We start from the raw sequence: 20,181 nt of genomic DNA, 5'->3' as shown, positions 1-20,181 counted from the left end.
TATTATGATCTAGGCATGGTACACAGATGCTTGGTCCAAACAAAGACTCATTCGTCCTCGACGGGCACCGGCTGACGCGCAGTTCATATCGTTGACTGCTTGTCCTTTACACGCTTTCGGCCAGCTGGGCGAAAGCTCCATGTAATTTCCCTTGGGAAAAGGACATAGAGTTCAGTCACCTTCTGCCTTAGCTTCTCCCACACAGTGCAGACTGCAGACGCTGTGCGTGTGTACTCCGTCCGCATCAGTCCACACGGCGGTTTGGAGTTACATGTAATCGCTGGCCAAGTCGTCCCAACGAAGTAAGAGATATCATGCTTGGACTTTCCAGGCCAGTTGTGTCTCCGTCACCTTTGTTTGGCCATCTTTGTTTTTACTTGGAAGTTTCAAAACAGCTGTGCTGTCCGGCTGACATAAAGCATGAAAAAAAACTAAGGACTCATTTGAAACACAATTTCTCCACCAGGTTCACTATGATTTGGACTAGGGATATTTTTTTCTATAAAATTTCCACATACGCGTCAACTGCACTTTAGCGTTGACACACGGGCTAACAAGCAAGAAAGGTGACATACAAGTTCGCTCAGGCAAACAAGTATTGCTTACTTCCATATGGAGATGGTAGCAACTACCATAGGCCGCGGGGAGACAAAATGTTCTCTGCCGTCTCTGCCGCGTTGCTGCTGCTGCCGCTGGTGGCCGCGGCGGCGTTCGCAGCGGCACCATCGCCTGCATCCACGGTGGGAAGGCACTGCACCTCCAGGTGCGGCAACATCAGCATCCCGTACCCGTTCGGCGTGGAGCCCGGCTGCTACCGCCCCGGCTTCGATGTCACCTGCATCAAGGAGGACGGGACTCCCACGCTGTTCCTCCGCAACATCTCGGAGGTGATTGACATCAATCTGCCCAACGGCACGGTGGACGTCTACGTCGAGCGCGTCGACCAGTCCCTCCCCGTTCCCCGGACCTACGGCATCATCAACTGGGACGTCGTCGGCCTCTACATAGACGAAGGGCCGTTCACTCTGGCGCCAGCAAGGAACAAGCTCCTCGTGGTCGGCTGCGACGTCCAGGCCCTCCTAATGGGGTCCGACGAGGCCGACATCATCAGCACCTGTGCGGCCTTCTGCTCCCGCATCTTCTGGAATAACACGTATCAGGTGGGGTCCGATGACTGCTCCGGCATCGGCTGTTGCCAGGCGCCCATCCCGGCGGGCCTCAAGGTCTACCTACTCCAGTTCCGCCGGTTCAACGGATCATATAGCAGCGACCAGGCTACAGTTTACGTGGTGGATGCGGAGCGCCTGAGCTCTTTTCCGATGGGCGTTGCGCCATGGGGCGCGCTCCCGGTGGTGCTAGAGTGGGTCATCAGCACCTCGACGTGCCCGAGTAACTCGACGTCGCCGGAGTGCCTCAGCAGCAACAGCTTCTGCCAGAACAGCACGGCTTTCCGTGGCACCGGCGGGCATCGGTGCCACTGCGCGCAAGGTTATGACGGCAACCCTTACGTTCTCGATGGATGCAAAGGTAAAAGTTAAACAATCAAATTAAGATTCGGAATAGTTTCTTACCTTTCCAGTAGACATAATTTTTTTCCCTCCTGTTCTGTTTATTTTAGATATAGACGAGTGCAAATATCCAGAGGTTTATCCATGCTTTGGCGACTGCAACAACACAGTAGGCGGGTACCTATGCAAGTGCCCTCTTGGCTTTGTGGGTGATGCGTCTATACCGACAGGATGCAAAGGTATCGATCGAGAATTTAATATGCAAATCAAAATTAGTGTAGCTGCCACTTATCTGTTTGCAACTACTGGAAACTGGAATTTCCCTGACGGTTAAAATACTGCCAGGAAAATATAAAAACCGCAGGGAAAATGCAAAACCGACAGGGAAATATGCCAAATTGTCGACAGGGAAATAAAATTTGCATGTCGGTGTTTTTATTTTGCTGTCGGTTCCGTAGTTTCCTGTCGGTGCATGACCGATAGAAAAAATGACATTGCCCAGCTTTAGAACTTTTAACCCTGTCGCATTAAACCAGCAGGGAAATTTAACTCGACAAACAGAGAAATCAATTATTCACAAAACGATATTCACACATTTAGTTTGAATCATTTATAGCCGTTTAGTTCATATGCTACATTACATGGATGATTCAAGTGACACTTCAAAAGACATTAATTCAGTATGAAATATAGCATACATACAAAAAAGGAGATGTCCAAGTGTGCCGGTCACAACAGTTGCATGCCTCCCCACTAAAGCATCAGTTCAAAAGATGAACTACCAACTATCATTCTATTTTCTAATTGTCTAGCACATTCACATAGATGAATGCCTTCCATTGTTGCGCTCGATTGTTTCTACTGGCATTCTGTTTCCATCAGCCAACATGTGGTGAGAGAACCAGTAGCCTACATGTGAAAACTATAGTATTAGACAACCAATGTAAAAACTATAGTATGAACTTTCTGCAGCAGGCTTCCAGCAGCTGGGCAAATTACATCAGGCTTCCAGAGAACTGATATGCAAGACAGTTGCTCATCATTGCAGCAGCTGGGCAAATTAGCCCATCGCAGCCAACAATGCTACTTGTGTTACATAATGACTGAAAATTAGGGTTCAGCAGGGAGATACCAAATTTTCAACTATGATAGCTGAACTAATGCAAATTAACTCTAGTAGCTATGCAAGGCTAATTACAGACATGGAGAACATGCAAAATAGGTTGATCGTGTATACCCACAGTTGCTTGGGCAGCAGATACATGTTGATGGAGTACTACTCACAGCTTTTCCACACTATGTGCTCAGCCTTCAAACATAGTAAAGAGGTTTCTGTGAGAAGACTTGACCCAGACATAAAGAAATCAACTAGGATTTACATTTGAATGCAATGAAATCTGTGTACAATCAGGGACTGATATGCATCAATGGAGCAATTATAGCAAGTTCTATGCCAGTTAAACAAACGCTTCTCCTAGTAACACTGGTCAGTATACAATTGCTATGACTGCAAAGCAAACTATAGATATTCAGATGGGCATAAGCATGCTGGTTTCACTGAAAAGTTAAGAACAGTAGTATATAATGAAGATATTTATGCTCCAAAATACAACTAATCTTGTTGCTGTAGAGTCAACCTCAAGCACACGTGCGAAGTTACGGTACTACACTTTGCAATCTTACTAAAGTAAAAAAACGTTGAACTGCTTGTACACATCACCTACAAAAATATGGATGCAACAAGATAAGATAGTACATCTGCATGTTCAGATTCAGATCTACGAAATTTTCCAACAAATTTATGGAAGTGTGTAACACCCCGTCCTCCAAAGTCGCACCGCCCAGCCCTTCCGAGGGGCAGGCACGCGTACACATAGCACCCTGCTTACACTTTCGTCCTCGCTTCGTGTAAAAGGGTTAACCTGAAGGTGCTATGGCTGGTTGACAAAGGCTTATAAGTTGGCTCCACCCTTGCTAAACTAGCAATGTGGTACTAAACATGCGCATCTGCGCTAATGGGCCACACTGGGCCAACCAAATTGGGTCGGGTGTCACATTCACCCCCCTCAAAGAACCCGACGTCCTCGTCGATCCGACTCACCCACGCATGGGCAAATGTCCAGTAACGTTCCCTCTAAGCGCACGACCGTACGTCCAGTGCCGACGCTATATGCCATGCCATGTGTCCCATCGCAGGCCCACACGCGCCATGCGCCATATGCTCGCACACTGACCCGTACGCGCAACCGCGAGGGTCGGCTCTGATACCATTTGTAACACCCCGTCCTCCAAAGCCGCACCGCCCAGCCCTTCCGAGGGGCAGGCACGCGTACACATAGCACCCTGCTTACACTTTCGGCCTCGCTTCGTGTAAAAGGGTTAACCCGAAGGTGCTATGGCTGGTTGACAAAGGCTTATAAGTTAGCTCCACCCTTGCTAAACTAGCAATGTGGTACTAAACATGCGCATCTGCGCTACTAGGCCACACTGAGCCAACCAAATTGGGCTGGGTGTCACAAAGTGCTGAGCAGATCTACAAATTTATGGAAGTACATCTGCGGCGTGGAGGCTAGAGGTGCGGAGGGGAGGTGAGGGATTGAGGGAGGGGAGTGGAGGGGGCTGTGATGTGTGGATAGGGTAGACGCGTGCGACGACCTAGGGTTTTAGAGGGTAGGTGGCCGTTGGATTGGATGGATGAACGGCCAAGAAGAATTGTGCTGTGGAGGCTGTTCGGGTGGGCCGAAAATACGGCCCATTAAATAAATTTAATTTTTGTAGAATTCCAATAAATAATAAGTAAAGATACATTTAAATTCTTAAAATATATTTCATTGCACAAATATATAATTAAATTATTTTAATAAATAAAAATACTAATATAATGTTATATTAAACTCTCATATGAAAAAAGTTTATAATCAACATACTAAGCTATTGATCACCTCAAATCTCACTAGAGACCGAAAAGTTTACTATAAATACATACTCTCAAATGAACACCAAATGAAGCAAGCTGTTGTCTCCATCTGATTTTTCTTGCGATTTTTTTTGTTAAAGTTATAAGAATGTCTTTTGTTCTCTAACCAAAATTTGGAATTTTCTTAGAACTTTTGGGTATTATTCAATTTTGAAAACTATAAAGTAACTATGAAAACTAGAGTGCATACTATACAAACATTTGAATTTTACCTTCCAAATTCACATGTCGTATTCTAATGTGTAAATATAGTGCCACGTATATGTTTCTACAATCTAGTGATCATTTTTGCACTACATGTAGTTAAAAGGTGAAATTCCAATAGATAGGTAGAGATACAATTAGATACTTAAAAAGTATATTATTACATAAAAATTATAATTCAACTTACTTTTATGAATAGCCCTACTAAACCAAAGCTATGTTAAGCTATCATGCAAAAATTGTAAAAGTAGGTTTCACCATAAACAAATGGGTAATTCCATGTGCTGCAATTTTCCTGTGTGTTTTGTCAATTTCCATGTGTGTTTTAGCTGACACACAGGGAAATGAGTATTTTCCCTTTGTGTTTTTGGAATTTCCCTGTGCGTTTTAGAGAACCCACGCGGAAATGAGTAGTTTCCCTGTCGGTTTTGGTTATTTCCCTGAGGCTCCGTTTGGATCCTTGGAATTGAATTCTATTCTAATAATCATAATTTAGACACAAATTAATTAAGCTAATATAGTTGTATGTGGAATATATTTGTATATTATTGTTGGCCATATGAGAGAGATACTTATGTGCTGCACTTCTGCTATAGGGAAGCGGGTTGGAGACCGTGCTATAAGTTGCACATTAGAAACATAGCATGAGAATCTATAGAATCAATTTCCATCTTCCACCCCATGAATTTAAGATAGGCTTATATCTAAACTTTAGAAAGTTGTGGAATGCCAAATTCCAATATAAATAGCCTACTCCATTAAGTAGATACCAATTCCTTCAAAATGAAAAGGGATCCAAACAGGCCACAGGAAAATTGTTGTACACATATGGAAAATTCTTCCAGTGGTTTGGCAGTCCCACTGCTAGTTTATTTGCTTCAATTCCTAATTTCCAGCACATGGATGCACATCCTTGGATGATTCACATTCCTGTTGTTTTCTGTTCGTATAGACGTTGATGAGTGCCTGCACCCAGATGCATACGCATGCTATGGAATCTGCGAAAATTTGCCCGGATCATTTCACTGCCAATGTCCTCAGGGAACATATGGGGATCCCACAACGAAAGGGGGGTGCATTACTATCAAGAATTCCTTTCCAGGTGATGACAGCTGACAATATACAATATTTACCATCTATTACATGTTATCTACTCCCTCCGTTCCAAAATGTAGGTCGTTTTGTTTTTTCTAGATACATAGATTTTTCTATGTATCTAGGCATAACACTATATTTAGGTCCATAGCAATATCTATGTATCAAGAAAACCCAAAATGGCCTACATTTTGGAACGGAGGGAGTACAGGATAGTTGTTGTAAATATATAAGACATCTTTCATAATCATTTACCAATTTGTCCACTCCCAGTTTTACTGTCAGCTACTGCACTAATGGATTTTTTATTGTCTCTTCATACCTAAATTTTTGCAGGTTGGAAAGTAGCTTTAATAGCTAGCAGTGGATTCATTCTCCTGATTGTAGCACTTGTTGCTCCCTTTGTAACACGCAAAATACAACTGCAAAGGGTGAAAAGGTTGAAAGAAAAATTCTTCAAGCAAAATCATGGGTTGCTATTGCAGCAGTTAATTTCCCAAAATACAGATATCGGTGAAAGGATGATCATTACCTTAAGAGAAATAGAGAAGGCCACTGACAATTTTGATAAAAGTCGTGAGGTCGGTGGTGGAGGACATGGTGTTGTGTATAAAGGATTATTACACCTGCATGTTGTTGCCATCAAGAAATCCAAGATTGTGGTACAGAGAGAAATAGATGATTTCATAAACGAAGTTGCAATTCTCTCTCAAGTCAATCATAGAAATGTGGTGAAGCTCCTTGGATGTTGCCTCGAAACAGAAGTTCCATTGCTTGTCTATGAGTTCATATCGAACGGAACACTTTATCATCATCTTCATGTTGAAGGACCTATATCTCTATCATGGGATGATCGATTAAGGATTGTGCTTGAAGTTGCAAGAGCTTTGTCTTATCTACATTCTGCTACTTCTATGCCAATATATCATAGAGATATCAAGTCTTCCAATGTACTCCTCGATGATGGTCTAACAGCAAAGGTATCAGACTTTGGAGCTTCAAGGTACATCCCCATAGATCAGACAGGAGTGAATACAGCAATTCAAGGAACATTTGGTTATCTAGATCCTATGTACTACTATACGGGTCGTCTAACAGACAAGAGCGATGTTTTCAGTTTTGGAGTTCTTGTTATGGAATTGCTTACTAGAAAGAAACCATTCGTTTATAGGTCTGATGATGGTGATGGCCTAGTTTCACATTTTGCCTCACTATTAGGAGAAGGTAAACTAGGTGACATAATAGATCCACAAGTCTTGGAAGAGGGTAATGGTGATATCCAAGAAGTAGCCGCACTAGCAGTGATGTGCACTAAATTGAAGGGAGAAGACAGGCCTACTATGAGAGAAGTGGAGTTGATCCTTGAAAATTTGCGCATTAAGACAGAGGCTCGAAGTTGTAGAGCACCATGTAATTGGGATCATATCCCAGTTCAAGGTGTTATTCAGGAAGTAAGCAGGCAGTACACCATGGAAGAAGAAATGATGTTGTCAGCGAGTTATCCTCGGTGACTTTCACTTTCTACTATAAACAATATTGCTTGATACAATCGGTTTCAACGTGCTTATCAAAGCCACGGAAAGTTCCCGTGTTTTGACAGATGCAGCTGACTTAGTCGCCTAATTATTCTTTGTATTTTCACTTCGGAAAAAGGGACCGTGCACACAATGTTTTTGTTTTGATATCTGTTGATTCGAAGTCAAATTATCAGTTGCCTCTTCTGTTGTGTAGTAATGATTTCCTGTAGTTCTTTTTGCGATGTATACGTGAAACTATCCTTTGCTTGCGCAACTTTTGTTTAGAGAGAGTGCATTGAACACGCACGCATTAAACACACACCATGACATGCATGTGTGTCTCCCAAACACACTAGAAACTAATTGGAGGCACAAGGCTTCACTTGTGTAGTCATGAAATTGATGGACACCGGTGACGAGCTGAGAACTCGAATCCTGGTCTACAACCACATTCCAGAGCACTAGCCATCTGGTCACCGGATATCTTTTCTTTGCAGGGACAACTTTTTGTTACAAAAGAATAATCATTATCCTAAAACAAAAGGTGCTCAGTGGCCACGCCAAATGCATGTCCGCGCGACAATGAACTTCATAGCAGTTGATTTTCCGGTTCAGTATGCCGTTTGTGTACTGCACACTGATAGCGAAGATGAGAATGTCTCCTACAGTGGGCCTATGAGGGGCTGCATCGACAAGGTGGAAACGGCCAAACGGGTTCCCCAGCAGCAGGGCTCACTTTGCAACGGCTGGAAACAGGGTTCCTCAGCAGTACCAGATATATTAGTGGCTTTCACTCCCGAAACGTCACTAGTAGCTGGGTATGAACCGGTGGTGATGGTGCATCACTACTGGTTGAAGAAGGACTACAGGACGCAGTCATTCTTACCAGCATGTCCCTTAGCAGATCTAATGATGCCTTGAAACCGTGATCGGTTAAATAATGGGTGACCTTTAGCTGGAGGATCTTAAGTGACGAGAATAGCTTTGTCCATTTTTTCTTGCAGTCCGGATAGAGTGGGATCTTTATATCTATCACCATCTTTTTAAGTTTCTCAAATTCTGTATTATTATACCCAGCATACCCTAGGGCTAGGGCGTCACGCACCATCTCCTCCAATTTTTTTTTAAGGCAAAACTGTGGGGAGTTCCCCACAGCACTTCATTTTCGTATATTAAAGAGAGGCATATGTACAAGGGATACTTACAAATGAAGAGGGGAGGGGGGGGGGGGGGGGGGGGGGGGGGGGGGGGGGGGGGGGGGGGCTGTCGATAATTAAGTTACAGGATTGTCTGTAGCCATTGAATAAAAACAAGTCTGCGGTCCTCCCTAAGCCTAAGCATTTGGAGGGACACTTGCTCTTTGAATCTCACGATCCAAAGCCTTCGGTTGGGATGCGCTGCTTCAAAAATGATGGCATTCCTCATTTTCCATAATTCCCAGGCTGCTATGATGAAAATCTCCATGAATAGCCGATGATCCAGCACTTGCCTAGCAGAATTGATCTTTTCATGGATGTCATGACCTGCCCAAACCATGTGGAGGACCGACCAACAGTCCTGAGCGAAGGGGAATTCAAAGAAAAGATGATCTCTGTCTTCTGCAGCTCCAGATGTGCATAGGACACAACTTACCCAGACTGTACATTGAAATGTCTTCTAAGCATATCTCTTGTATTCAGCCTATCAACTATGAGTAGCCACGCAAAAAACTTGAGGCGTGGTGTGCACTTTGATTTCCATAGCCAACCAAACGTGATCGGGGCTTGGATTCCATCTCCTCCAATTTGTCTTCTATATTGACATTATTGTCATTTAGTACATTGTTTAAAGTAACTGGATTTTATATATTCGACTTAAGCTTAGAGTATTGCAGTTCTGTCACTGTGTCTAGGTGGTCTCCGTGCTATGACCAGTGACCAACCCCATTCCACACGACACCTGATTTGATCCCTTGGCACTAATCTCCTGGAATCTTTTTGACTGGAAGCCACCAGTGTCGATGCAGTTGCCACAGCTGGTCCAGTGGCTCTTGCGATCTTGGTGGGACGGAAGCGACGGGAGAGTTGGAGGAGCCAATTAGGGTTTGGCAAGCTAGTAAGATGCCCTGGCCAACAAGACCATTCCATGAAGGTGCGTAGCAAAAAGAAGAGGCAACAGACGAAGTGATCATGGCTCCAATGACATATCCTGATGTCTCCCTTGCCTACAGTGGAGATTTTTTTTACGTTTAATAACCCAAGAAGTCAGAGGCAAATGATTTTTCATTCATGAAAGCTCGCTATCCTGCTCCGAGAACAATAGTCACCATTTTTATAGTCCGACAATCGCGGTCCCCTTCTTCGGCAATGTATTCATGAGGCACAAATAAGCCAGGCGTGCAGTATATATGGCTCTCAAACATCACGGACGATGGCACCTAATTCTATACGTTTATTACTGTCTTATATTAACTTGCGGAAATTAATTCTATACAAAATCCTGAGGTTTACCCAGGCTGCTGAATCTTCGGGTCCATTCTATCTTAACAAATCGAGATGTATCTGAATAAGGCACACCCCCACCTCATTGAAACACTGCGAACCATTATCTTCATCCATGTCTCTATCATGGGAATTTCGTTCTTCTAAGCCTCGAGGTAGACCATTGCACGCAGCAGTCCTGAAAAAAAGTTGTTATGTTTCTTTACTTGCAAGTACACAACGAAACTGATGCACCCAAATGCATTCCGAGCAAAAGCAACGTCTCAACAAGATCTATAAGCATTCCATTCTCACCTGTTCCCTACGCCTCACAATCCTACTCGTGGTATCCCACAGGATTTTGTATCCTCACTTGTTGCTAGTCCTCACCTTGAAAAGCCTTACTACAGCATGAAACATGAATCGAAACACCAATTTATAAGCCCAAACCTGACCACCCTCTTGTGTTGTGCAAGCCAAAACGCAGCTGCATTCGCCTAGTACATGTCCTACTTACTCCAACACCATGTTATAATTATGCAATACTCACTACAACGCCATTATGCATGCGCCTCTTAAGAGAATCAGTGAGAAAGTACAATAATGACAAACCAAATTAAAAGGCAATGTAGTACAAACAGGAGACGGAGAGAGGGTCCTTGTCTGACTCCGATTTCGCACTGAAAGGTTTTCCCATGAACTCCGTTTAGTGGAATTTTTGATGTATTGCCTTCATCTAACTCAACCACCCTCACCACTTACGGCCTTGCCACGGGATGGCATGGCTGGACAACGATGCAGTCACCAGGAATGGTGACACTAACGACTTGTTCAAGTACTCCCTCCGTCCTAAATTACTATTAGTTTTGTCTTTTCTAAATATATAGCTTTTATTAAGTATCTGGACATAATATATATCTAGGTGCATATCAAAAGTTTTGTATCTAGAAAAGCTAAAATGAATAGTAATTTGGGATGGAGGGAGTAGTTTTTTCTTTCTCAACGGATGGCTTGCCCTAACGAAAATTTATTTGTCAGTCAAAAGATGCTTTAAAAAAATGAGTTGAACTCTAAGCCATTCTGCAGCTTGATGATTCTCGCTCTTGCTAACAGAGTGTGCACGTAACCCAGCCAAACAAAATCAGATTCAGGAACCACGATATTCTGGGACAGATGGTGTGGTTCATGCAGAAAACCACAGCGTTCTGCATCTAGCAACCGACAGTCAACGCCAAGCCAAAACTGCTGCAGTTAGTCAGCATCGTTACAGTCTCCAGCACAGCATGTGTACTGTACGATAAAAATAAAGCTTGCTTCTTGGTGAATTCTTAAATGGGCCACATTGAGAGGTACGCTCACCTTATCTTTGATCTTAGTTTTTTCTTCTTCTTGGTGAGAGCTTTTCTTTTTGGTGTGATCTTAGTTTTTTTTTTCTTTTTGGCATGTTGAGGTCTCTGGGGCAATGTTGTAACATCGTTGCCACTCTCTTAGCTCTTGCCTCCACAAGGAAACATCATGGAAAATGCTAGGTTTGCAGATAGCACAACTTTACATTGACCATTTGTCTTTGTTATAACACTTCCACACCAGAGCTTGTACACAGGCCTCGCTGGCTAGGTGTGATATTAGTTACTACGTCTACATAGGCTAAGGATTCCCATGGTACTGTGGAAATTTCACAGAAGGTTGCCCGGTGGATAGCTCAGCATGGCAGCGGAGGTCAATAACGATCTTGTGCTCTTCCTCATGCCAAAAAGTTGCTACATGATCTATTAATATTCCCTGTGCCTTCCAAGCCTGCATGCAGAAGATTATTTGTTCAAGAAAACTAAATTCAAGTGGGATCCCTCAATGCAATCCTGACCACCTGAGGTTGTGTAATCCTCTTGAAAAGCTAATAACTGAGACGAACATATATAAACTTTGCTTATCTTCTGCATCTTCAGCTTTTCCTCTCCAATATATATGGGCCGCTTCCATCAACACCCAAAAGCTTGGTTTATAGACGATGTGGAACCTGAACCCTCACATTGCTTGAAATCTACCAAACATAAACACAGTGAACCAACTACTCTGCTTACACCTCATGGTTTAACATTTCGCACGTACATGGTTCGGACTGAAAATTTTCAATAAGCGCAGACCACTTATTGCTGTGAGTATAGTCTATTGTTCTTTACTTGCTTCAATATGGGTGGGTCATCGCTGATAGATGTTCATCAGCCAAGTAGCTAGAAATATTACACTATTTAAGTGGCCTTACAAAATTGGCGCTCTAAAGTTTTCATGCGAGATGCCTTGGTAATTAAGAGGAAGGTGAAAGGACTCCAATCACTCTAGCCACCTACCCCTTGTTCTTTGAATGCATCTTTAGGTCAATCACAATCAGTGGAAATATAAATTTAAATGCATTTCTTCCATTACTACGATTGCAGAGAAATGAAAATTCTGAATAACGTCGGTGAGGAACAAGGGCATCTACTTTATGCAAACTATTTAAAGTACCAGGGGCAAGGTAAACGAATACAGCTCAAGGAGCTAAATTTGCATTCATCTTCCATCAAAAGGATGGTAAACATTACAGTAACAAAGGTTGTACATTGAGAATGGTTTAATTTTTGTGCAAAACCAGTCCAGTTTAAATTTTTTTTTTTGCCTCAATGTGGCAGAATTCTCATCCTACTACCCCAGTATGTAGGCATAACAGACGCTGAGGCAGTCATGCAATACCCCAGCCCAATATCATAATAGTTGAAATTGTTGACCCATGTGATCCAATTGTGATTGTAGTTGGTGGGTTTAATTCTATCTTGGAAGTTTAGGGGTGAGGCCAGTTTATAATCCTTATCGATCGTTCCAAATATAGCACCTCCAGGTTAACTTTTTTCCAACAATTTTAATTTGGGTGAACAGGACATGTTGCTATAACTGATTTCTGCTCGTATTTAATCCTTGGACAGCAGCACTGTTTTGGTGATTCCTCCTAACCCGCTAATCACGTGATCCTGGACGTCATACCCTCAGAGCAAGCTACATTTAGGAACTAGCCCACATTGATCATGTGTCTATATTGTGAATACTCAAAGAAATTACTCTGCTCAAATCATATATGGCCAATTCCCACATTTTCTTAAATCCGATTAAATCCCTGAGCTGCTCAATGTTTTGACCATATCTTTTAATATTCTTCTTCAAACAACTCAGCAAATAAAGACATCCTGGATATCTACATAATTTTTTAAAAAAATTTAATTTGGGTGAACAGGACATGTTTCTATAACAGATTTCTGCGCGTATTTATTCCTACGGGACAGTAGCCCTATTTTGATGATTCCTCTTAATCCGCTAATCATACACTAGTAGAGAATTGGCTTTCGATCCGCCCCCTTTTGTCCCGGTTTAAAGTTGGCCCGGGATAAAAGGGGGTGCGCCACGATAGGCAAAAATGGAGGGGAGATTTACTCCCGGTTGGTAATTGCAACCGGGACTAAAGGCCCCCCTTTAGTCCCGGTTGCAACGGCTAGTGGGGGGCTGTCGGCGGCGGCACCCTTTTATCCCGGTTGGAGGCACCAACCGGGACTAACTATTCAACCGGGACAAAAGGTGTTCCTTTTTATCTCGGTTGTAGTTTTTAACCGGGATAAAAACTCATCCCCATTATATACGGCCAAGACAGAGGACTTTCTTCCTCCTCCAGCCCGAGCCAGTCCAGCACATTGACAGAGAGAGCTGAGCTTCACCTACTCTCCGGTGGTGCCGAAGCAAGCAAGAAGGTGCTGCCCGAAGTTTTTTCCCTCATTTTCGTGGGAATTTCACTCGGCCAACACAAGTGTTGCGAAGGTTTGCTACTTCATCCTCGTGTTATGCTTTGATTTATGCTTTGGAGATGGAAAGATTATTTGCTAAAATGTGATGATGAAGTAGAAAAATGGAGAGGTATTTTGAGCTAGAATGTGAGGAAGATTGATGTGTCATATATGGTATGCATTATTGCAGTGGTTTAAAAATGATGCTACCTTGTCTAGACGGTTTATCTTATCAAATTCAATATGGTTTTTTAAATCCATACTTGTTGAACTTGCATACCGTGTTCATCTCTCCGATGATGTTCTCCGCCGAGCAGCAACGTATGTCAAGAAGGAGGTTCGATTCTACGAGAAAGAGTGGATACGGACATCGTGATCGTGTCCCCTTTTCCGTAGCATCTAACCTCTTTCATGACGAAGTGCGGTGCCGCCCAGTTGAGGACATCCTCGCGAGATGATCACGGTCTTCAAGTTCAACAACTTATGCAGTGTTAAGATAATAATTTTTGTACATAGATGGCTTCTGCTACTGGAGGAAGTGGCGATGGTGGGGGCGATCGTGGTTCCTATTATGGCAAGGTTCCAATCATAGTTGGCCCCCAGCATAAGCCGAAGAAAAAGAGCGCGCTGGAAAAAGCAATGCTTCGTTATTTGCAGCAATGTCATGAAGAAGCTGTTGCCGCGGGTCAGGAACCTCCTTTTGGTGGTCGTTATGCTCCACCCTCAGTCCCGAGTGTTTCACGTCCACTTAGTACTACTGTTTCAGGCGGCACAAATAAATCTAAGGATGAGGTTGGGTCAGCGGAACCTTCATCTTCACCGTCCAAGGATGCTTAAAGTCCTCCTTGATAATAACCAGTGGATGGCTTGTTGTATTGTATCATGTTGTTTGGGACTTTAATTTAAATATGTGTATTTGGATCTTCATGTTGTTGTATTGTACCATGTTGTTTGGATCTTTAATCGATTTTCACACGTAATCCATTGTCAAGTGTAATCCATTTTCATGCGTAATACGATGCAGATGGACCGGCAATGGATGTATCATGCAGACAGGCGGAGCAAGGCGTTTATTGATGGCTTGCATTATTTTCTCGAAGTGGCAAAAGCGAACAAGCCAGAGAATGGGTTCGTATGTTGTCCATGCTTCCAATGCAATAACAGGAAGGAGTATTCAAAGGATTCCTGGGGGACTATTCACAGCCACTTGTTTAAATACGGTTTTATGCCTAACTATTTGGTTTGGACCAAGCACGGTGAACTAGGGGTAGTAATGGAAGATGGCGAGGAGGAGGAAGATGACACCATTCCGGACTGGGTTGCAGGCCAAGCTTTTGCAGGTACTACAATGGGCGAGGCTGATGAAGATGAGTTTGCAGAAAATGGCCCTACTGATGACCTTGGTCAGGTGATACGAGATGCATACAGAGATTGCGAAACTGAGAAGGAAGCAGCAAAGTTGCAGCGCATGGTAGATGATCACCAAAAATTGTTGTACCCAGGTTGCCAGCAGGGCCATAAAAAACTAGGTACGACACTAGAATTTGTGCAATGGAAGGCAAAAAATGGTGTGTCCGATAAGGCATTTCAGGGGATGTTGAACATTGTCAAGAAGATTCTCCCCGAGAATAATGAATTACCGTCCACAACATATGAAGCTAAACAGATTATTTGCCCTCTTGGATTGGGTGTTCAGAAGATACACACATGCCCTAATGACTGTATCCTCTATCGTGGTGATGAATACGAGAAATTGGATGCTTGTCCCGTCTGCGAAGCCCTGCGGTATAAGATCAGGCGAGATGATCCTGGTGATGTCGAGGGGCAGTCTCCCAAGAAGAGAGTTCCCGCGAAGGTGATGTGGTATTTCCCTATAATACCACGCTTGAAGCGCTTGTTCAGGAACAAGGCGAATGCTAAGTTGATACGATGGCACAAAGAAGACCGTAAGGAAGATGAGATGCTGAGACACCCCGCAGATGGGGCACAGTGGAGATCAATTGATAGAACATTACCAGACTTTGAAAGTGAAGCAAGGAACATAACGTTTGGTTTAAGCAATGATGGATTCAATCCATTCGGTGAGTTGAGTAGTGGCCATAGTACTTGGCCTGTGACCCTTTGTATGTTCAACCTTCCTCCTTGGCTGTGCATGAAGCGGAAGTTCATTATGATGCCGGCGCTTATCCAAGGCCCAAAACAACCCGGCAACGACATTGACGTGTACCTAAGGCCGTTGGTTGATGACCTTTTACAGCTCTGGAAGGAAGAAGGTGTACGTGTGTGTGATGAGGATAGACAAGAGATCTTTAATCTACGAGCACTGTTGTTCGTAACCATCAACAATTGGCCTGCATTGAGTAACCTTTCAGGACAGACAAATAAGGGATATCGGGCATGCACCCACTGTTTAGACGACACAGACAGCATGTACTTGAAGCACTGTAAGAAGATCATCTATATGGGTCATCGTCAATTTCTCCCTGCTCACCACCAGCTGAGAAAGAGTGGGATGCATTTCAAAGGGGCGCCAGACCATCGTAAAAAACCTGCACACCGTAATGGAAAGCGTATGTTCGAGATGATGAAGGATGTAAATGTAGTCTTTGGAAAGGGACTTGGTAGCCAACCTATTCCGAACGACGATAACGGACATGCACCCATGTGGAAGAAAAAGTCAATATTTTAGGAGCTACCTTATTGGGAAATCCTAGAGGTTCGCAACGCAATAGACGTGATGCACCTGACGAAGAATCTTTGCGTGAACGTGCTAGGCTTCATGGGTGTTTATGGAACCTCAAAAGATACATTGGAAGCACGACAGGACCTGAAAGCCATGGGGCAACGAGATGACCTACATCCGGAAAAGAGAGATAATGGACAGCACTACTTACGTCCTGCCAGTTACACTCTCAGCAAGGAAGAGAAGGATAGCATGTTTGAATGCTTGAATAGTATGAAGGTCCCGTCTGGGTACTCCTCGAATATAAAGGGAATAATAAATATGAAACAAAAGAAGTTTACAAATCTCAAGGCTCATGACTGCCACATGTTGATGACCCAGTTGCTTCCGGTTGCACTGAGGGGTGTTCTACAAGAAAATGTCCGGTTGCCGCTCGTAAAGCTATGCACGTTTCTCAATGCGATTTCGCAGAAGGCAATCGATCCGTCCAAGCTATCAAAGCTACAGAACGATGTGGTGCAATGTCTTGTCAGTTTTGAGTTGTTATTTCCACCATCCTTCTTCAATATTATGACGCACTTACTGGTTCACCTAGTAAAAGAGATTGGTATTCTCGGACTTGTATACCTGCACAATATGTGGCCTTTCGAGAGGTTCATGGCAGTCCTAAGAAACTATGTTCTTAATCGTGCCCGTCCAGAAGGAAGCATTGCCAAGGGATACGGAACAGAGGAGGTGATCGAGTTTTGTGTTGATTTTATTGATTCAATTGACTCGATTGGGGTTCCAACTTCACGCCTTGAGGGGAGGCTCCGAGGAATGGGCACCCTTGGAAGGAAATCAAGTTTGAGCAATGATACTGATTTGTTCGACAAGACACACTACACTATTCTACAACAGTCATCCTTTGTGTCTCCGTATATCGAGCAGCACAGGCAGATGGTAGCTTCCAAAAACCCGACCAAATCCGATGCTTGGCTTACCCGTCATCACATGGAAACTTTTCCCTCCTGGTTGCGCCAACAACTTATGGGTAACTCTGAGATTCACCCAGAGCTTGCCTGGTTAGCCAGGGAACCAGCTAGCACAATCGTCAAATAACAAGGCTATGAGATAAATGGTTACACATTTTACACGAGAGCCCAGGACCAGAAAAGCACGAACCAGAATAGTGGTGTCCGCATAGATGCCATGGACAGAAATAATAGCAAGGAGTCGTATTATGGTTTCATACAGGAGATATGGGAACTCGAATACGGACCGCTGTACATCCCTCTATTTCTTTGCAATTGGGTGAAGCTAACTGCCGTCACCAAAGATCAGTACGGAATGACAATAGTAGATCTGAGCAAGACTGGATACAGTGATGACCCATTCGTACTTGCCAATGATGTGCATCAGGTGTTCTATGTGAAAGACATGTGTAGCAAACCCAAGAGGAATTCAGAAGAGACATGGGAGCCAAAGTGCCACATAGTTCTTCCAGGTAAAAGAAAAATCGTGGGAGTCGAGGATAAAACAGACCAATCAGATGATTATGATCAGTTTGATGGCATGCCTCCATTCGCCGTTGAAGTTGATCCAAGCATCCTGCTATCCAAAGAAGAGGCTCCGTACTTACGCCGCGATCATGATCAAGGAACTTTCGTGAAGAAGAAATTTTACAACGTTGTATTGTAATGCATTAAATGTACATGACCTTTGTGTATTAATTGATACAATTTGTAATTTACCCTATGTATGATTTCATGTGTTCTTAAATTTGTTAGGTGAAGATTTTATAGATAAACATGAACAATGTTAACCACAAACAAACATGGATTTTTCTGCGCACTGAAATTATTTAATTGAATAATTTCTTGATCATAGCAATGTAGTAAAATAAATATTTTAGAGGCTAAATGAACTGGTATAGAATTAATGATTAATTCATACTTATTGTCAATTTACTCGTTAATTAAATATATTTTTGCATGTACAAAATCTGTGAAGGTTTTGTTTTTCATCCTGAAATGCAGTGAAAAGATAAAATAAAATGCATTTCAAAAAAACAGGCGGGAGAAGAAAACTAGGAAAAAAGACCTTTTGTCTCGGGTGCTAACAGCAACCGGGACAAAAGGCCCCCTTTTATCCCGGTTGCAAACGGCAACCGGGATAAAAGGGTACTTTTCGTCTCCCGCCCCGACATACCCTTTTATCCCGGTTGGTGGTGCCACCCGGGATAAAAGGGTCCGCTCCCAGCCCCACCTGGCGGGGGCACCCTTTTGTCCCGGGTCCCGTCACCAACCGGGATAAAAGGGGGGGCCTTTTATCCCGGTTGGTGATGGGACCCGGGACAAAAGGCCCTTTTGTCCCGGGTGCCATTACAAACCGGGATAAAAGGGGGGGGTTAAAAGGCACTGTACTCCCTTCTACCCCCACGCCAGTTACACTTAGCCAAATTTTCGCCAAGTCCCGCGCGTTCTGCTCCGCCATCGCCGCCCGTCCGCCTCCCTCGCCGGCCGCCGCCGTCGTTGTCCCCCATTGCGCCGGCTGTCGTCGTCCCGCCGCCGACCGCGCCCAGACATCATCGTCCTCCATCCCCCCGGCCGGCCCGCCTCGATCCTCCTCGTCTGTCAACGCGCCCGGCCCCCACCTCGTCGCCTCCGGCCACCGGCTCCATCCTCGTCACCCCTTGTTGCCGTCCCGCCTACGCCGCCGCTGTCGTCGTCGCCTCGGCCGCCGTCCTTTCCGCACCGGCCGCCGCCGTCCGGCCGCCGCCGTCCCGCCGACCCGACCACCTTGTCGCCCCGGCCACCGTCGACGACCGCGCGTGAGAGGTCCGCCGCCGCGCCGGCCGGCAGCGCCAGGTGGGCCTTTTTTTTAAGTTAGAAAATTAAGTTATATTTTTATGATAGATTTTTAATTTTGATTGTTAAGTTAGAAAATTAAGTTATATTTTTAAGTTAGATTTTTTAGTTAGATTGTTAAGTTAGATTTTTAAGTTAGAAAATAAAGTTAGAAATTTGTAGTAGGCACCGCCGTCCCTCCGCCGTCCCGCCGCCGTGACCGCCGCCGTCCCGCCACCCGTCACAACCTAGTAGGCACCGCCCGTCACAACCGAGTAGGCACCGCCTGTGGTTCCGGGGAACCGTCCCCGCCTCCGCCGTACCACCACCCTGACCGCCGCCGTCACAACCTAGGCACCGCCGTGGTTCCAGGGAACCGTCCCCGCCTCCGCCGCCCTGATCGCCGCCGTCACAACCTAGGCACCGCATGTGGATATTGCTAGAAATTCGTAGAAATTCGTCGAAATTCGTAGAAATTCGTAGAAATTCGTAGAAATTTGTATAAATATTCCGGACTTTGTAGGATTCATGTTATTTTATGATTTCATTATATACATGTATGATTCCGGACTTTGTAGGACTTTGTAGAAATTTGTAGTAAGATGATTTCTATGACTATCATGTATGATTCCATGTATGTTTCCATCAATAGTTGAAATGGCAGACGATGAGATCGCAAGGTATATCATGGAGCAGATAATCGCTGGTGATGGTAGTGGCGACAACGTTCCACTATCATACACGGATGAAGAGGGCACCCGGGCGGACATGTTCCTCAACATGTCCGCCGATGGGAATGAAGAGCAACAGCCACAGCAACAACTTGCCGTGGTGGAAGGTTCCGGCGAGGTATATATAACCATTCTTGTATTGTTTCACGCCACCGTTACTACTACATACTAATTAACGAATCTTGAACTGTTAGCCCTCCGGATCGACACAAGGGCAGAAGACCCGAGGTCGTACAAAGGTGATAGAAGGGAGGTTTGTCATCACGGAAGTGACAGAAGAGGGCAGGCCGGTTGCTCCCGAGAAAGTAACAAAGAAGTACGTGAGTCAGATCGGGGCAATCGTCCGGGACAACGTGCCTATCAGCATCAGAGA

At 44.3% G+C, this 20,181-nt stretch overlaps 1 protein-coding gene across 1 annotated transcript; it reads left to right on the top strand.

The window, feature by feature from the left end:
* Positions 1-530: 530 nt before the first annotated feature.
* On the top strand, positions 531-7,505 carry LOC117866459 (wall-associated receptor kinase 5). Its single transcript, XM_034750664.2, has 4 exons — positions 531-1,527; positions 1,619-1,747; positions 5,642-5,791; positions 6,121-7,505. Exons 1-4 carry the CDS (start codon positions 654-656, stop codon positions 7,293-7,295), a joined length of 2,328 nt encoding a protein of 775 aa, XP_034606555.1. The 5' UTR covers positions 531-653; the 3' UTR covers positions 7,296-7,505.
* Positions 7,506-20,181: the final 12,676 nt, after the last annotated feature.

The sequence above is a fragment of the Setaria viridis genome, chromosome 8 (genome assembly GCF_005286985.2).
Source record: "Setaria viridis chromosome 8, Setaria_viridis_v4.0, whole genome shotgun sequence".
Lineage (NCBI taxonomy): Eukaryota > Viridiplantae > Streptophyta > Magnoliopsida > Poales > Poaceae > Setaria > Setaria viridis.
The sequence above is the reverse complement of the archived record's forward strand: the minus strand, read 5'-3'. Positions and strand labels throughout refer to the sequence as shown.